The 19,536-nt window shown below is 38.1% G+C and overlaps 1 protein-coding gene across 1 annotated transcript in view; it reads right to left on the minus strand.

Annotated features, from left to right (window-relative positions):
* Positions 1-19,536, minus strand: part of GPC4 (glypican 4) — a 119,873-nt gene that overhangs the window by 19,701 nt on the left and 80,636 nt on the right. The window contains exon 3 of the mRNA XM_005872824.2: positions 4,241-4,632. Within this exon, the coding sequence (XP_005872886.1) occupies positions 4,241-4,632 (392 nt within the window). The remainder of the gene's footprint in view (positions 1-4,240; positions 4,633-19,536) is intronic.

The following is a 19,536-nucleotide window of genomic DNA, read 5'->3' on the forward strand; positions in this document are numbered from 1 at the left end:
TTGGGGTGGTGAACACACAATACAACATACAGATGATGCATTATAGAACTGTATCCTTGAAACCTATATAATTTTATTAACCAACATCACCCCAATAAATTCAATTTAAAACAACCAGTTTAACTGGTAGGCATACTCCAAAAATTAATAAGAAATATTTCTCAAATGTGAAAATATTCCTATATTCCTTGTATGCTTCCTCTAAACAGAAATATTACATAGATGATAGATTTTTTAATATAATTTATGTTTTAGCACCTTTAAAAGTTGATGTGATTCCTGAGTGTTATTATTACATAATTTTGATAACCTAACCCAACTTCATTGAAGGATTTGGTTTCAAGTTGATCCTTAGGTCTAGAAGAAACTCAGTAGTGAAGCAAAATATTATTTTTTAAAGTTTCCAATTATAACACTTAGTCATAAAACAGTGTTGTCAACTAAACAATTGGCAAGTAATGTTTATTCAAAGTAAATTAAGTGCTATCACTTGTATCCATTGTATTCCCATATAACTATGGAAATATCTCGTAAGCAGATATGAAAGTACAATGAATATGGAATAGAGATAAATTCTTTAAAAATTAGAGTTATATTTAGAAAGTAACTTTCTCAAACAATTTAACAATACAAAGTTACACAGGAAATCTATTTCCTACTTAAAAAAAATCATACCAAAGGACCCTCAGAAATTGATTGTGACTATTTCATTTTGGGTCGCATACTCTTTATTGCATAAGCAAGGGTGTCTGCAACTAAATACAAAAGTCAACCTTATTAATTTCCTACAGTTAATTTTGAGAACCATGTGAAGAAGAATACAACACAGGGGAGCTACATCTGCTTACTTCTCCCTTAAGGAGCTAGGACAGGGGCGGGCAAACTTTTTGACTCGAAGGCCACAATGGGTTCTTAAACTAGACCGGAGGGCCGGAACAAAAGCATGGATGGAGTGTTTGTGTGAACTAATATAAATTCAAAGTAAACATCATTACATAAAAGAGTACGGTCTTTTTTTTTTCGTTTTATTCATTTCCAACGGGCTGAATCCGGCCCGCGGGCCGTAGTTTGCCCACGGCTGAGCTAGGATGATGTAGACAATGGCAAGCTTTACACCCCTCAATCTTCTAACCTGCACTGAGTTCTATCTAAACTGCTTCCTTGTTTCATCAACCACCCTCCACTCCAACTTAGACTTTCTGGAATCTCAGTTCCCTAAGGGGGTTCCAACCTTGCAAAGTGAGACTAAGAACAAGACAGGCTTGATCCAGCTCCCTGGTCCTTCCTAAGAATCAATTCAAAGGAAGGTGGGTGGTTAATGTAAATAAACCACAAACAACCAAACACTTGCCTTTACTTGTATGCACACACATGCAAACCACACAGCAGCACCTTTCCACCTATTCAGCTTAGGATGAAATGAAGGAATTTTTGAAGGAGGACAAATGTGTTAAGTGAACTACACTGGAAATAAGTTTGGTCTGGATTAATTGTGCCTTGTTGGGGGACTCTGACATGAGCATCTCCAAGATTAATAATGGTTGCTGAAATGGGCAGAAGTTCAGGAACCAGATTATTTCTTCAATTATAACAATCATCTCCCCACTTGCTCCCACCCACTCCCATATGCCCCAAAAATGTTTTGCGATTTACAATAAAAATATCAGGGGGAAAAAGACTAACAAAAACATGCTGGAAAGAATTGTTTCCTGACAGTTTCTGGCCCAGAGATAAGAGAACAAATAAAACTATAATAAGTGCAACCCATCACCAAATCCTTTTTATCTCCCAATTCCAATATGAAATATCCTATAAGCACCCATCTACACTAATAAAAGAGAAACATGCAAATTGGTGTAACTCCGCTACACCCACCAGCTAATCAGAGTGACTATGCAAATTAACCCAACAAAAATGGAGGTTAATTTGCATACACAGGCACAGAGCGAAGACTGAAGGCTCTGGCTGAGTGAAGACTAAAGACTGAAGAGGCTTGGCTTCTCCACTGCGGCCGTACCAAAGGCCTGGGTCCCGGGTGCCGGAGGAAAACCAGTGCTGGCAGCCAGGGGAAGGAAGGCCTATTGCACAAATCTCTTTGTGCAATGGGCCTCTAGTTTTTTAATAACTCACAATTCTCTTGTTTTAATATGTTTTATTGATTTTTTTACAGAGAGGAAGGGAGAGGGATAGAGAGTTAGAAACATCGATGAGAGAGAAACATCGATCAGCTGCCTCCTGCACACCCCCTACTGGGGATGTGCCCGCAACCAAGGTACATGCCCTTGACCGGAATCGAACCTGGGACCTTTCAGTCCTCAGGCCGAGGCTCTATCCACTGAGCCAAACCGGTTACGGAAACTCACAATGCTTTAGAATGTCTATCTTCACTTTGGTGAATGTTAGTTTCCTCTCTACCTAGGGTGACCATGCATCCTGGTCTGTCCAAGAAAGTCCTGGTTCCTTATTAAAAATTAGTGGCAATGTTGTCTGGGTAGGATTGCTAATAAGCACTTCCTGATCCAGACATTAAGTGTCCTAGTTTGGGCAATAAATTACGTGATACTGTAACACTAAATGAACTCTCTAATAGGCAATCAGGTTAATATTCTGGTGTTTATACTGCTGTCTAATTTTTATTGACCACTCCTCTAGTCCTCAAAATAACCAAATGACCTAAGTATAAGCTGTTGTCCTTTTGTCTCCAGGATTTTTAGAAATGCACTAAAATTTGGCTTTTCCTTTGAGGGCCTAAAGGTACTAGCACTAAGATAAATCTTGCAAAGATAATTTTGGCCCAGTATATTCTATTTCTTCACTGGTACTGAGTGATGAAAGGGTAGAAGTGGAAAGGTCTTCAAAAAGTTTTCAACTTATGCCCTAGTCAGTTTGGCTTAGTGGATAGAGTGTTGGCCTGGAGACTAAAGGGTCCTGGGTTCGATTCTGGTCAAGGGCACATGCCCGAGTTGGAGGCTCCATCTCCAGTAGGGGTTGTACAGGAAACAGGCAATCAATGATTCTTTCTCATCATTGATTTTTCTATCTCTCTCTCCCTTCCTCTCTGAAATCAGTAAACATATTAAAAAAAAAAGAAGTTTTCAAATTTCATCTTGGTGGGGTGGCGTGGGGTAGAGTGTGGGGGAATGAAGGAACCACAGAACCTTTCCCCCCTTCAAATCTTGCTCAAAACCCTACAGCATAAAACAGAAAAGCAAAGCTTCTCTGGTGGAGCCAGGAGATAAGGTCACAGATTTACAGTCTCACCCACTAGAAGGCACCCATCTCCCTTGCCTCTCTCCTCAAGGAAGCCACTGAAGCACCTCCTTAGACCTGGTTCCAAAGAACACAGTCTGAAAAATAAAGGTCTAAGACCAATTCCTTTAATTTACAAATGAAGAAAATGTGGCTCAGTTCATCTGCTTTTGCCCACATATTTCAATTTCATCTCCTCTACTGGTAATTACATAAACAAAGCTATAAGTCAAGAGTGGGCGGCCCACATTGTCATTGAAAACTGTCTTCTTAAGGTATATACCTTATAACAAAGAAACAGCCCTGGCCAGTTTGGCTCAGTGGGTAAAGCGTCAGCCTGCGGACTGAAGGGTCCCGGGTTCGATTCCGGTCAAGGGCATGTACCTTGGTTGCGGGCACATCCCCAGTAGGGGGTGTGCAGGAGGCAGCTGATCGATGCTTCTCTCTCATCGATGTTTCTAACTCTCTATCCCTCTCCCTTCCTCGCTGTAAAAAAAATCAATAAAATATATTTTAAAAAAAACAAAAACAAAGAAACATACAGCAATGGATGTTAAGTGCTTTTCTAGACTACAACTAGTAGACTCAAACAGAGTCACTCAAAACAACCTAATGTGGAGCCTGTTTGTGTATGTTTCTTCCTCTGGAGGGAAAATGGAATAGGAGCTGAAAATGAGTAAGGAGGTATTAAACCATTTTAAATTAAGGTTCCAAAGTGAACATATATTCAACTTCTAAGAATAGCTAACAAAAAAAGCTACTGAAAAGAATGATAATGATATATGAAGATGTTCATCATAGTATTGTTTATAACTGTATAAGGCACATGTATAAACACAAAGTGTAGGAGAAAAGAGGCAAAAAGAATTGAAAAGGAAAGAAGAGTTACTGAAGCAATGGAATTCTGCTGATTTCTTTTTCTACCCCTCCTAAAGTGTCTTTTAAAATGAAACCAAACAAAACAAAAACACAGAATGCAAATAGCACTTACCACAGAGACTTTGCTTACTACATCTCTTGCAACTGCTAAGCCTTGAGCAAAAGTACGGGCTGCTACAAATGCACGAGTAATTTGTAGTTTCAGTTTCCGAGGGACATCTCCAAAGGGCTTCAGCTGCTCCGTATACTTGCTCACACATTCCAGATACTCATCTGTGAAGTGGTACTGCGAGTTCACCAGGCGGAACATCCGCTCCAAAAGGCGAGCCCAGAAATCATTTAGCATTTCTTCCAGGTTCACATTTCCCACCACATAGTAGCGCTTCAACTCTTTGAAGAGATCTTTAAATAGCTCAGAATTTTGCATGTATAAGTGGCCATATGTCTTCACAAACATGTCATTCAAGGATTTTTCTGCATTTTCAAGTAGTTCTTTAAAGAATTCTAAAAACAAAACAACAAAAAAGAAAAAGGTTTTCAGTAATTAAATAACCAAGTCTTTTTTCAGGTAAATTTGAAATAAAAAAAATCATTAAATTTAATTGGAAAACGTGCTTGGATATAGGGTAGATTTCTTTTGGTGAATGTGGCATCTCTGATTATTTTTGTCAATGAAAAGAAATCTATATCACAAAATCACACAAAGAGAGGTTAGAAAAATGGAATTTTTAACTTATCAGGAGTCAGTATAAAAGAAATATATGTACACACACACACACACACACACACACACACACACATTCTTCTCTCTTATTCAGTCACAAGATAAAAAACTAGAAAAAAATCGGTAGACGAAGTCTATAACATGAAGTGTCCCAGAACTTTATGCTGCAAGAATCTAAACCAATGTTAATAATGCCTCCTAATTGTAACCTGACAATAGGACAGGTGTTTTCAAATGGTGTTCTTTTATTTGAATACATTTTTTTAGTTCTCTCCTCCTTATATCCACATGACAAGTAAGAAAACTGCTTGGGAAATGCTTGAAGCCAAGAAAAATAATGAAACACACCAAAAAGCAAACACATAATTTTTCTGAAAATTAGGTGTCCCCTTGTGTCACTGGTTCAAATTGGGGTATCCAAGTTGACCTTGAGTTGCTAAAAATTCATACAGTAACATCATGAGTTTTTTCTTCCGGTGAGGGTAGAGGGAGGGAAAGACAGAGGGAGAGGAGGAGGGGGAGGGGCAGGGGGAGGGAGATGAAATGCATAACAGATTCAACCAATATAAAGACAATAGGGAAAATAACTGAAAAAATATATAAGTATACCACATTATTTCAGACTTACATTTTGCCCACCACATACCCACAACATATGTGTTGAAGATTTTAATCTCTTAAGTACAAATTGCAAATTAGTTTCTCCTGAAGCTTTCCTCAGGAAATTCAATGAAGAGGAGCTAACAGTGTATCTGTAACATTAATCATTCTCAAAAAATCTATGTCTGGTATAAAAATAAATACCTCATGATATCAAGTTTTTAAGTAGGAAATGTAATAACTACCAAAGCAAAATATAAGGACCACATCAAATAAGAAACTGCCTCCAAGTGAACATGGAGCAGGAAACAAAATATGATGCCTCCTTCAAAGCCAGGAGAACATTAGGGAGCTTATCAAAATGCAATAGCACTACAAACCATTCTCTGTTCATGGTGGGTGGGCAACCCAGAGGCTGAAAACGTATTACAAATAGTTTCTTAAACCTGGACTGAAAACACTGAAGCCTTTTGGAGGGAATGTGTGTGACTTTCCTCACTATCAAGAGATTCCATACCTATGCCCCTGTCTCATCACCATGTGGTTCATGAGGCTTGGAGCTAAATTCATAGTCCTTTGGGCCCACCTTTTCAAACTATGTGTGTTTTGTTTGTCTATTTTTTCTTTCTTTTACCACTTGCCTTTTATTTCCTGGGCTATCTTCAGAGAAAGGGAAATTGATTCCCTCTGAAGATTAAAAACTAGGCAAGTCAACTACTCCATTATCCCCATCACAAGTGTACAGCTTGGCATTTTTACCAATGTTTTCTCCCTGGAAGAAGGACAGAAAGTACAGAAGGAGCTGAAGGAACCACATGAAAAGCATTATTCAAATCAGGTATCTGGAAAGGTCTCTGATTCTCTCCAAAATCCCCAGTGGTTCTCAAGTGTGGTCTAATGATGGGCATGCATCAACATGACAAGGACATGTGTTAGAAATACAAGCTCTTAGGCCTCAGCCTAAACCTACTGGGAATCAGAAACCCTGACCATTAGGCCCAGCCATCTGTGACTTTGCTGCACCCTAAAGTTTGAGAACCACTGCTCTAGTCAATGAGACGTCTCCCATTTTACCTCTCACTTGCAATGACCACCAGCTCAGGCAATGAGCTGAATGTGAAAAATTCAAGTAAGTGTTCATGTTTTAATTAGTGGAAAGTGTCTTTGTAATGAATTGGGTTTTTTAAATTTTTGGTTGCAATCATGAGTGTGAGTTCTTCATGATGTTTTGGGGGCAAATTTTCTTGTGTGGAATTGTCTCTCAACTAAATGTCAAATGCAGGTGGCATGTCTCTGAAATTCAAAGTTGAGGAGTCTCAAGGTGACAAAAGAGACCATAAAAATCATCTGGTCTACTTTCCACCCCTTGCTTGAATCACCAGCATCCTTGTTAAATGGGGCTGATTTTTTGGGAACATAAAAGAAAGCACACTGGCCAGAACCGGTTTGGCTCAGTGGATAGAGCGTCGGCCTGCGGAGTGAAGGGTCCCAGGTTCGATTCCGGTCAAGGGCGTGTACCTTGGTTGCGGGCAACTCCCCAGTAGGGAGTGTGCAGGAGGCAGCTGGTCGATGTTTCTCTCTCATTGATGTTTCTGGCTCTCTATCCCTCTCCCTTCCTCTCTGTAAAAAATCAATAAAATATATATTTAAAAAAAAAAAGAAAGCACACTGAATTGTGTTATTACATGCCCAGTATGTTGCACACATAGACAGCTCTCACATAATGGAAAAAATAGAGTGTGGTCATTGAGATCAATGTGCAAGTTTTATGTCAACCCAGTGCTGTTAATATTTTACAATATAAACACTAGATTCCAAGGGCAACCATAGGTCCTTCCCTATACAGCTGGTCCCAGACTTACAATGGTTTGACTTACAATTGACATTATGGTGCTGTGAAAGCAATACATATTTAGTAGAAACTGTATACTTCAAATTTTGATCTTTTCCCATGATAGTGATATACAGTACAATGCTCTCTGGTAATGCTGTATAGTGGCAGCAAAATGATTTTGCCCAACTTTAGGCTAATGTAAGTGTTCTGAGCACATTTGAGGAATGCTAGGCCAGGCCAGGATGTTCAGTAGGTTAAGTGTATTAAATACATTTTTGACTTAGAAGATCTTCAACTTACAATGGATTTATCAGGATATAAGTTACTCCACTGTCAGTTGAGGTGCATCATATCGCCGATACGCTTCCCATTGGCTAATCAGGACAATATGCAAATTAACTGCCAACATTGTTTCGGTCCTGCTCGCTCTAGCTCTGATGGCTGAAAGCAGGTTTCTAGGTTTTGTTTTGCTTCTATAATTGCAACATAGTTGCTTAGAGTGCAAGCTCAGAGCCCAGCAGCGGCAGGTGGGGAACCTTGGCTTCCTCCTTCACTGGAGCAAGCAAGCCTCCTGTTCGCTTCAGCTGCCTGGCTGTCGGCTGCCATCTTGGTTGGCAGTTAATTTGCATATCACCCTGATTAGCCAATGAGAAGCGTGTCAGAGGTATGGTTAATTACCATGTTTGTCTATTATTAGATAGGATTATATTAAATTGGTACACATCATTTAGTGTAGAAATGAGATGTTGAGAATTATTTTACTTGTGCTTTCATGACTCATTTAATAATAATTCTGAATACTCACCTAAATTTCTAATGAATGGCACATACAGCCGTACTGGTTTTGAGGGTGGGGCAGAGGGGCATGTCAAGCTTAGTGTTAATTTAAAACTTCAATGAAATATCAGAGTTCAAAGTGCTCCAGGTCAAAGAACCACTGAATCAATGAACATTTTATGGAAAAAAATAAAGTATTCTTAGAGTTCTTCATTCACGTCAATGGCCTATGAAGTATAAAAGAAATGATCTAATTAAGAGGATTGATTTCAAATTGGCATTCCCTCTGTGGAACACCACCATGGACCTTACTTTGTTTCCCATGACTCAAATTCTGTCTAGAAAGTGTGTGTGTGTGTGTGTGTGTGTGTGTCTGTGTGAGCGAGATATTAATTTATACTTTAAGAGATTAGCTTGGTGCTATATACATACTAAATTCTAATTCATTTAATCATTCATAAAATTAATTCCCTTTCCTTCACATTTTAAAAGACTCTTTAGTGTGGCCATATATATTACAAATATAAAGATAATTTGAGTGGACTACATATAGAAATTCTGTAAAATTGACCTAAAAAGTTAAAGTCTGATCATCTAATCACTCCACATGGCTTTACAATGATTAAGTATGTACTGAGTGGCTATTAATGCCTCGAATGAAAGCACACAGTTTTACCATGCAGCTTAACCTTCCTTTCTAATAAGACAGTAATGAAAATTTCTAGAAAGACAAATTTCCTCCACCCAATTCACCTTTACTATACTGCCACTCTCCAGAAATGGCTTTATGAGTACACCAGAAATTTTTAAAGCACCTATAAAATCCTTAATCCTTCACTTCATGGAGTAAGTTTTAAATATTCATCTGAAGCACCTATGGACATCAACAGAACAAAAGGCAAAGGACCCAAAGGGCTCAAACTCATTTCACCTTAGACTTATTCTTATTGACCCTGTTAAATTGGATTAGTCTACCTGTGCTTTTTGCCTCAGAGACATTTTAAGGATGGCAGACATAATTTAAATTCTAAAATCCATACCAATTAGGTACAATATCAACCAAAGCATAATTTGCTATAAGGAAAATAAAAACTTCTGTATCAGTTCCTCCTAACAAATAAGCAGCTCTCTGATGTTCTTGTATAATTCTTTCACATCCTGCTCCCTCATTTCTTCCTATGACATTTTCTTCTACAATGAGGACTAGAACACAAATTAGACATTCAGGTCATCAATAGCAAATTCACTAATCGTTGCAATGCTCATCTCCACTCCCCCCGCCATTCAGAATTCAGGATTAGAGTCAGATCTTAACTGCTAAAGAAAAATTGTGTAGACCTGAAACACCTAGCAATCATCCCTTCATAATCATGCCTGAAGCCAATTATAAGACACATGGTGGCTAAGAGAGAACTCAGCCAGGAGCAGTGTAAAAACCAGAGTTCCACAACGATCAGAAGCTGAGTTAATTGGAAATTAGATCTCCCTTGCAGCAACTGCTTGAATTCATGAAAAATGCTGCTCAGGGAGTCTCTTTTAAGTGATGGTATTGGTGTCTGAAAAGAGAGTCAGAAAGGAGATAGTTTACAAGCATTTGAAATATGGTGTCTGTGATCAGGGTTTATTTCCCTTTCAATTTTCAGTTTGGAGGCTTAATAATTTATGTTCTAAGGATCAAGCAACTGCTACTCCTAGGGCTCATGAATGAGCACTTAAAATAGAGATGGAAATAAACACTGTAGCATGATACATATCTAAAGCAGCATTACATAGTAGGAAAAGCATGGGATTTCCCATTTATGAGCCATATGACCTTGACTGGACAAAAGATTTAATCTCTCTGACTCTCTGATGCCTCATCCATAAAATGGAGGTGTTACTAACTCAGGTCATATGGATAATGCCTGGCACACAATAGATGCTCAATAAATGGACAGTATTCATAATACATGAGGTGATACTGTCAGCTTTAGAGTTTATATCTACAATCATTTAAAAATCTCTTAAGGGTGCTTTTTAATCTTTACTGGTAGAGTCAAATATTATCCATCTGGGGGGAACATAAATTAAGCCAAAACTGCTGGAGATCAGTTAAGAAGACCCAAGGCCTTATAAAACTGGAAGCAATTTAGCTAAAGGAAATGCTTAATGGATCTTGCTTCCAATGCTGTGCAATGTCCCAGACATCTATGAGGGTAGGAGCAAATACTGAGTGAAAAATACAGAATAGAGAAATGTCAACCTAGAGAAGAGATTTTACATTATATTAAAAGAGACAATATCAAACACATCTCACACACACACACACACACGCATATATATATAGTGTCCCCCAAAATATATATATACTTTAACAGCTGATAGCTCAATTTTGAAAATGAAATGTATTTTAATAAACAATGCCTTATAATTATTCAAAGTGTGTATATATTTTTGGAACAATATATATATATATAATCAGGGCAAAGGATTAGGCAAAAGAATTAGGGAAAGGAAAATTAAGAATTAAACAGCAGGTCAATTTCCGATCCTGTTCACATATTTCATTTGCATACTACATTCTTTGCCAAAGTCAGCTCAATATAAGGGTTGAACTAAGGTATTGTATTTTCCAGCTCTAAAAGATGATTATGCTTAATGTCAATACTAGTACCAATTTAACACGAGAAAAACTAGAGTGAAAAGGCAAAACTTTTCCATATAAAAGTTGTTTATTTAATATCCTGTCTTTAAAAAAAAAAGAGGAAGAACATCCTGTACTTCTGGAACTTCTATCCTCAGCCACTTGTCTTGCATCAAATAAACATCCAAAATTCTTAAAACAGATCAAAAGGCCCCCAGTTCTGCTATTAAATGCCATCAGTTACTCAGTTGTAAACAATTGACTGCCCATTGATTAACTAGAATGCATTCTAGAATTAACCCGTGACCTTTAGAGATTGGAAGTTGTTTCTATTCAATCCATTTGCTTGGTGCTATAAATTACCACCTTGTATTTACATTATTAGGAAGCTGTCTTTTACATATAAAGATTAATTTCCTCTTTACTTACTGTAAAGGCTGTATTTCACAGCCCTGGTGTGGCATGCAAACATTAAGTTACCACATCAACAAAATTCCTGAGAAAAGCAGCCTACCTGTAAATGCTACAAATCATACTTTTCACACTGTTAAGAACACTCAGAGTTATGCCCACCCATTTTTTTCACCCAAGATCAAGTACTTAATGAAGAACAGGTAACATAAGCATCTACAAATGTCTTGCTTATTGGTACTGTATAAGTTTTTAACACCAACTTTCCTTTATTTGGGCATAATCTCAATCCTCAAAAGTGCCTTCTAGGGTATAGAGTACTAATAGAACATGTAGTTGATTAATGTTCATCAACTGATAGAACATTAATAGATCTTTCCTAGTATGACAAGACAACTGCCAGCAGCAGCACTTAGGGGCTTTTAACATATCATATCATTGGTGGGATTGCCCGCGATCCCACCAAAGTAGGAACAGTCCTTTCTTCCCAAGAATAATTTTATTAGTTAATGCACTTTGCATGTTAAAACTTTGCATAAGACAATCAATGTCTATCTTTCATGGCTCCTGTCTCTAGCTAACTTGGCTAACAGGTTCAGCTTTCACTGGACTCCATTCCATTTCTACTAAAGGGTACTTTCAGCACCAGCTACCCAATTCACTATAGTACACCCATATTCCCTCACATTCAAAAGTGCCAAGAGAAGGCTGAGGGCATGTGTCAGTAAGCTAGGAGGTTGAAGCAGCCATTGCAAGTGTTTTGTACACTAACCTGTATGTGGATCTATTATATGGCCTCATATACAAACCTCATAATACAGTGGATCTGCTCATGATCTAATATTAAGAGAAAACCAGGACACAAAATAGCATAATGTTATCATCCCAATTTGTGTGTATGCATGTGTATTATCTACCTGCACAAAAAGATGCTGTAAATACAGTGGTAATGAGTTGAGTGTTGGGAACATATCATATCATTGGTGGGATTGCTTGCGATCCCACCAATGTAGGAACTGTCCTACATTGGGGTAATTTGTTTTCAATACATTTTTCAATTTTGTTCACTCTAATTTTTGAGTAGTATTTTATAGTCAAAAAACATATGTCCTCATGCTTTCAAAAATAACTTTATTTTATCTTTACTCTATTAATTCAACTTAATTGCTGGAGGCTTCGATGCATTTTCCATACTTTTTCCAAATTGTCTACGATGAGCATTGTGATACTTAGGAAAAAATTCAAACATTTTTTTTTAAACCAAAGCAGTTTTTTACATTTTATTTTAAAAAATACAATTTTTCCTATTAAGTATTCCTTTAAAATTGTAGCAATTTGAAAAATATGGAAAGTAATGAAAAAAATATAAATCACCTCAAATCCCACCATTAAAAAAGAGCAACAATGGTTCAACGAATTTTCTTCCTGTCTTTTTCCTATGAAGATATGTACTGTCACATGGTTCAGATCGTACTGTATTTATACCCTTTTCTCATATAACACTGCATGCTTAGCATTTCTTGTGTGGTTAAAAATTCTTCATGCCGAAACCGGTTTGGCTCAGTGGATAGAGCGTCGGCCTGCGGACTGAAGGGTCCCGGGTTCGATTCCGGTCAAGGGCATGTACCTGGGTTGCGGGCACATCCCCAGTGGAAGATGTGCAGGAGGCGGCTGATCGATGTTTCTCTCTCATCGATGTTTCTGGCTCTCTATCTCTCTCCCTTCCTCTCTGTAAAAGGTCAATAAAATATATTTTAAAAAAAATTCTTCAGAAACATCATTTTAAACAACTGCATATTATGACACCATAGGGACAGAAAATGTAATCATCATAAGACGTATAATAGGCTGATCTCCTATTTTCCTTATTATAAACACTGCTGTGATAAACATCCTTGTACATAAATCTGTATGCAGATCTTTCTTTCTTTGAGATAAATATCTAAAAGTAGAAATTACTAAATGAAAGGGTATGAACATATTCAAAACTTCTGGCACATTGCCAAGCTGACCTCCAGAAAAGGTGGGCCCATGTATCACTCTCCCTATTTGAGTCGCATTTATTACAAGAGTTTCAATTGCTCTGCTAATTCTTTCAAGAGAGAAGTAATGGAGATGGGCAGGGACAATGAACAAGAAAAGCCTGACTGGCTTGGGAATCTCTCAGTCAATCAGTTGGAGTCAGTGCTAGATCAAATAAACCCTTTTCTTTGCCTGGACAGACAGACACATGGAAAAAGGGTGGGCAGAGGTGAACAACAACTGTCTCAACTCCCAGGCTCAAAGTGCAATGAACCAACAAAGTAGATAAAAGCAGTTCATCCAAAGCTCTTCCATTTATTTACTTGCTTCCAAACAGATCAGCTCCTTCTTGCTGATACCATGTCTTTTTAATAAGTCAAAGCTAACAGCAGTGGCCCAAAGTGAAAGTGCGCAGGGCTCCCTGGAAGCTGCACAAGCATTTTCAATCCGATGAAATAGCCAATACTAGAGCCACAATTGGTCACACTTCAGATAACAACTCAAAAGGCAGAAAACCTTTGTCAATACAGAAATGTGTGTGTTTTGTCTGAGCTCTTGATTTGATTACAGTAAGCTGGCATCGGCTCATTCTCATCAACTTTCACAGATTATAAAAAGAATTAGCAAAAATACCCAGCATTTTAGTCTCCTTCACATGGAAGGAAAAGAAAATAGAATTGTAAAGGAAAAAGTAGTAGTGCTTTCCAACTAAATCAAAGAACATTAGCATGATCTAGAAAGAACATTGCATTTGCTGGAAGGCCAGAAGGCCTTATGTCTTTTTCTGTACTTTCTTAGCTACTCATCCTGTGAAATGTTGCCTGCTGCATTATAGCAGAAGTTTTTAAAAAGCAACAAATTTTAAAAGGATGTTTTAATGAGTGAAATCTGAGGTGAGGATTAAAAACCAATCCTTTGTATGTGTGCTATACATTTCTATGACACATTTATTTTACAACTTTTTTTAATGTGAAAATCTCCCAGGAGGTCTTAGTAAGTCAGTATGGCCATGCAAAGGACAATGATAAAACCATGTTGCTAAAAAATAGTTAAGATCAGGGGTCATAAAAATTCCACAAATTTCAGCTTAGCTAATGGCCATAAAACTTAGTTGGATATATTTGTCTTTTAAGGTGAGTGGCCAGCTCACTTCCAGTGATGTCATTACTTTCATGGGCATGTGAATTCTAATGCCTTCCACTCACTGAGCCTCCACACTGGTTTTCCTGGTGGCCTAATGAAGTAATGCCCATTATGAACTATGGAAAAATTTTAGTCAGTGATTAAAACACAGATTTGGCTAAATCTGAAGAGTGCTTCATGTTCTGCCTTTGTGAAATGAGAGAAAACAAGGGGGCTTTAAGGAAAGGGTGGCCACTCTGATTTACACTTGGCTCATGCAGATAGATGGAACAGACAATTATTTCTTTTATGTGCATTGTAAGCTAATTCAGAAAATTTCTACTATTATGCAAGTTAACAAGCTTCAGGCTCCCGGGAGGGTTTTCAAAGACCTGGTGAAAGTAGCGGAGAGTTCAGAAATGATAGGAGGAAAATAGAGAGTACCATGCAGACGGCTAATTAACATCTTGCAAGACCTTTCACTAAAGCAGCTGGTGTAGTCACATGTTCAGAAGATTCACAGAATTTTTAGAATTGAAAGGGTCTTAAGAGAGCATCTAGCTCAACCCCCTCATTTTATGGATGGGAAAACTGAGACCAGTTAATTGCCTCAGGTCACTGTGGGTTCACAGCAGAACCAGGCTGGCAATTCAGTGTGCTCTGCCTCCAGACCAAAGTGACTACATTTGGCTTCTAAAATGACAAAGTTTTCCCAATGGACTAGCACCTGACAGTTTCCTTAACATTTATTTTAAGATGCAAAATATCTAGTAAACAATTTGATTGGGGAGTTGTTAAGCAATTATATATCTATGTAGTTGTTATATAATTATGCCTCTTTTAAAAACAAGTCTCTCACAAAATGCGACATTTTGGGGGTGGGTCTTACATTGCAGTCCCAAAACATGGATTATGCCCCACTTCTATTATTTCTATTCCCTTTGCCAAGCAATTCTTTCAAAGACCCCTGAACTGAGTATCTGATTAGCATATTCATGAGACAACTGATTCAGCTATGTTAATTAGCAGTTCTACTTTAAAAAATAAATTTAAAAATCCCAGCGCTGGCCAAGAGGGGGAGCAGCTAGCTCTGTCACCACCATTTTTAGGCTCTATGGATGGTAGTCTAGGATGGTAGATTTCTGGTATTGAACATCTAAGTCAAAATGTGAGTCAAAAGATTACTGTGTAGGAAAGAGGTGAATCTTTAAACTCAGAGGTACAGGTTTAAAATATGGGAAACCTGAGAATTTTGTTGCTGCCTAAAGAAGTATTCTTCTGTACTTCACTCAGGTCTGAAAATGCATGTGTAGAGGGGCATGCACATGTGCACACACACAATTTATAACTTAAAAACTAATTTATAGAATTATAGTCTCTTTAGGTATGCAAACAATAGAAACTTAAATGTGTAGAACAAAAACAATGACCTTAGAGATAAGGGATATGAGATATCTGGCTCCAAAATGCTACAGCTGACTGGAGCTCATGGAGGCAGAATAATGTAAAACTGGGAAAATGGGATAATTTCTGATTAAAGAAAGTTAATTCACTAAAAGCCTCCAAGCCTTATTTTATTGAAGAGTTTATAAAAATTAATTGTTCCTGCCTTAGAAAAAGTGGTACCTCATAAACATGGCTAGAGTTTTGATGATAGAGGAAGCTGCATGGGCTCAGGGTCAACACTTTGGATTTATACTGTAATCTTGGAGATAGCAATACATGCCCTTTTGAAGTTGCTTGACACTACAGGTTTCCATGTATCCTTTTGCTATTTTCTCATTACTTGTCTTCAGGCTTCTTTGTGGTGCCTCACTGCCCACATCCTGGTTCTCCAGCTGCCATCTTGTTACTCTGACCTACTTCCTCTTTTCATTCACAGCAATAACCCAGGGTTTGGCTTTTATAATGGCTTGGACAATTCTTCAACCAAAGCACCCTATCCTTGAATTTTTGAAAGTGAAGACATCCCCTATACAATTTTACTCAACATCTTTAGGCCTTGAGGATTAAAAGTCAACCAATCAATAAATGCAAAACCTACTTTAGGATTATGGTTTGTTTGATACCAGTCAGCTGAGGTTTTACTGTAAAAGTATTTAATTGTCTTAGAAAACCTAACTTGGAAGAATTATACAACATATCCCAGCTCTGTTCTGATCTCTAGAACAAACACGTTTCAGCAACTACTTCAAAAAAAATAATCTATGCTTACTATCTTTATTCTCAATGCTATGTTTTAAATTAAAGTCTGAAGAAACACACTGGCATTTCATAATCATTTTTGTGACCAGTTTGGAAACTGATAAAAAGTGTTAACACATTTATTGAATGTGAAGCCTGAAAGGAAAGGGCAAGAGAAACTGTTTTTCTGTCCTTTTTTTCAAAAACATATGTTAACACTTACTGGATGGCTTTTTAAAAACTACACATTGAAATCATACAAGTAATGCTATAAAACCATGGGGAGCGAGTAGGGGAAAGAAAGCTAAACCAGCAGGCTTATAGATAAGAGAGATCACTGTGAGCGCCACACTAATGTCTAATAAGAAATGGGGTAACTTGGAGGTGGCAGCCTTGGAACCTGAAAATAGCTTTATCTGCACCCCATCATGCTACCAATAGGCTAGCCATTTCTAAAGAGCAGGATTTTTTCCTTCTAAATTCCATCTTAATTTCTAATTTCCTTCTTAATCACTCAAGTAGTAATTTTTAATAATCAGCATCTCAAGTTTTCTAAGATGACCATCTGATTATCTTTCTAAGTTTTATCCTCAAGTAAAAGAAAATGCTTTGGTTACTGTCTTTGAATGAGAAATGTCATAGTTAAGAGAATACCATTCTTTTTAATAATCATAGTAGTAATTTAGTGACCAAGAGAGACAGAAGCAGTCTAATAATGTCTTTTGCCAATAACCTTGATCTTCTTGTGATGCTAACATATTGTTAAATATACCTTACAGTCCTGTGTGTTGGGAGGTATGGAAAAATTATTTCCATCTATCCTGGGAAAGGAAAAGATAAAATTAAGATTAAACATAACTTTGCATACAATCTGCACACAAAGTATTAGAAAAAATGGGTACAATATATGGTATGCTACATAGAAAAAATTAGTTCAACTACATTACAACTAAAATATGCTTTCATGGTCTAGCCTGGGAACCCAACTAACACTTATTAAATCGGTTATAAGTTTCAAATAACAAATCTGAAAACCAATATTTGAAATATAACCTGTTCTTTAACTAAGGACTGCCTTCTATATCAAATCTAATTTAGTCCAGCTTCTCACCATGGTAACGAGCCCTTTGCAGAAATACTCAAAGACATTTCACATCTTAAAAATTTGCCTTGTACTTCTTCACCACACATAATGTCAAGAAAAGCATGCATCAAAGGTACTATGTAATTAGAATGGCCTTTAAAATGAGCACAAAGAAAATCACTCCTATTAAAATTAAATCTACTTCATCATAACAATCTTCACACTGAGTGAACAGCGCCAAAGAAAAGGATCCTGAGGTGTTTTGGACCCCATATTCTAGTTTTTAAAATCCTTTATATATAACATTGCTTCAGATATGATTGAAGTGCTTCTCAATTGGCTCATATTGACTATTTCTTCACTATTAAATAAAGTGTACATGTGAGAATCCATGTTTGGCATAGAGGATTGAAACGGGTTTGGTTGTGGCTTTACATGGATAGACTAAGCCAGAGCACCGCTAAAATGAGGCCAGGGAAGGAGATCAGCTTAATGAAGACTATAGTATACTTGCTACCGCTGGGCTACTGCTGCATGGAAACTCAAGAACTGAGTGTTGATCCTCTCTGTGTTCTACAGAGTTTCTACGAATTTTAGTTATCTTTGGGGAACCATTTTGAAATTTAATTTGAAGTCCAGCATCTGTATAGATGCCTGCTTTTTATTAGGAAAAAAATTTTTTAAGTGATGTGCGTCAACAACACTATTCTGTGTTCACCCAAGAAAAGAAATAAAAGCATTTAAATTAAACTACTTTAATCTATTTTTGGCTCCCTGTGACCATATTTCCATAATGCCTACCATACAGATTTTAGTGCATCCAGAAGGATTCTAGCAATAAAGCTATAGGGCTAACTTGCCCTTAGGATCCAACAAGAAGGAACATCTTGAGAGAAAACTTGAACACTGAGAGAACAGAAGAGCTCTGAAAAAGCAATTGTACAAACTTAAATATCACCTCTTAAATGTGACATGAATAAAAAGTGTAAAAAGAGGAGGAACCAAGATGGTGGCATAGGTACAAACCTGTACTTGCTGCCTCGCACAACCACATCAAAACTACAACTAAAAGACAAAATGGATATCAAACATGGGAAGGCTGGCTGAGTGGAAATTCTACAACTAGAATGAAAGAGAAAAGCGCATTGAGACGGGTAGGAGGTGCAGAGGTGCACAAGTGCGGAGGTATGGAAGTGCGTGCGGAAATGGGCTGGCAACTGGGTGCGCTGTTGTCTTTTTCAATCAGGAGGGAGATACAAGTTCCCAAGTGCTCTGAACTCCAGTTCTGGGCAAGACTCTGGGGATCCCGACTCATATGGGGAGAAACTGGACTGTCTGGCATCGGGACAGGAACACGAGGGCGGCTTTCTTGCAGAGGTGCTCGCAGCAATCATTGTTCCTGCATGGGGCCACAGGACACAGAGACCCGGGGACCTCTCTGGGGCAGGGCTGACTGGCAGTCATTGCTGTTTTCTCCTCGGCCCTGATTCCCGGAGACCCCGCCACACCCAATTTACAACCCCACCCAAGCTGTGAGCAGAGGCTATTGCATATGAATGGCCTGTTCTTTTGCAATCTAAAACCTAACAAACTTTTGCTGGGTCAAAGAGCTCCAAAGCTTCCAAAAGAAGGCCTAAGGCTCAACAGTAGCCTGCACTGCATCACAGCTGGGCCTCATCTGGTCACGTACAAACCCCAAACAAAGAGGAGGAATCTGCAGATCTCTCTGTAGCTCCTGCTGGGTGGGCTCAGGCAGTGGCTGACTTTGCACCTTCTTGGAGATCCAAGAGCCAGTGTACCCAGTGGTCAATGTGAGACCATAACAAATTACAATTCTTCAAATCCATAAGTGATACACTCAAGGGGCAGATTCAGTGAGCACCAAAGCCCCACTGAAGTAAGTCCTGCCCCATAAGGTTGTCTCCAGCACAGCAGTTCTCCCATTGTAGACACAGCTAGTCCTCACAGCCAATTGGCCTGGTGGTCAATTCCTCCCAGTGATACCAACATCAATCAAGGCTCTACAA

This window comes from Myotis brandtii, unplaced genomic scaffold (genome assembly GCF_000412655.1).
Source record: "Myotis brandtii unplaced genomic scaffold, ASM41265v1 scaffold393, whole genome shotgun sequence".
Lineage (NCBI taxonomy): Eukaryota > Metazoa > Chordata > Mammalia > Chiroptera > Vespertilionidae > Myotis > Myotis brandtii.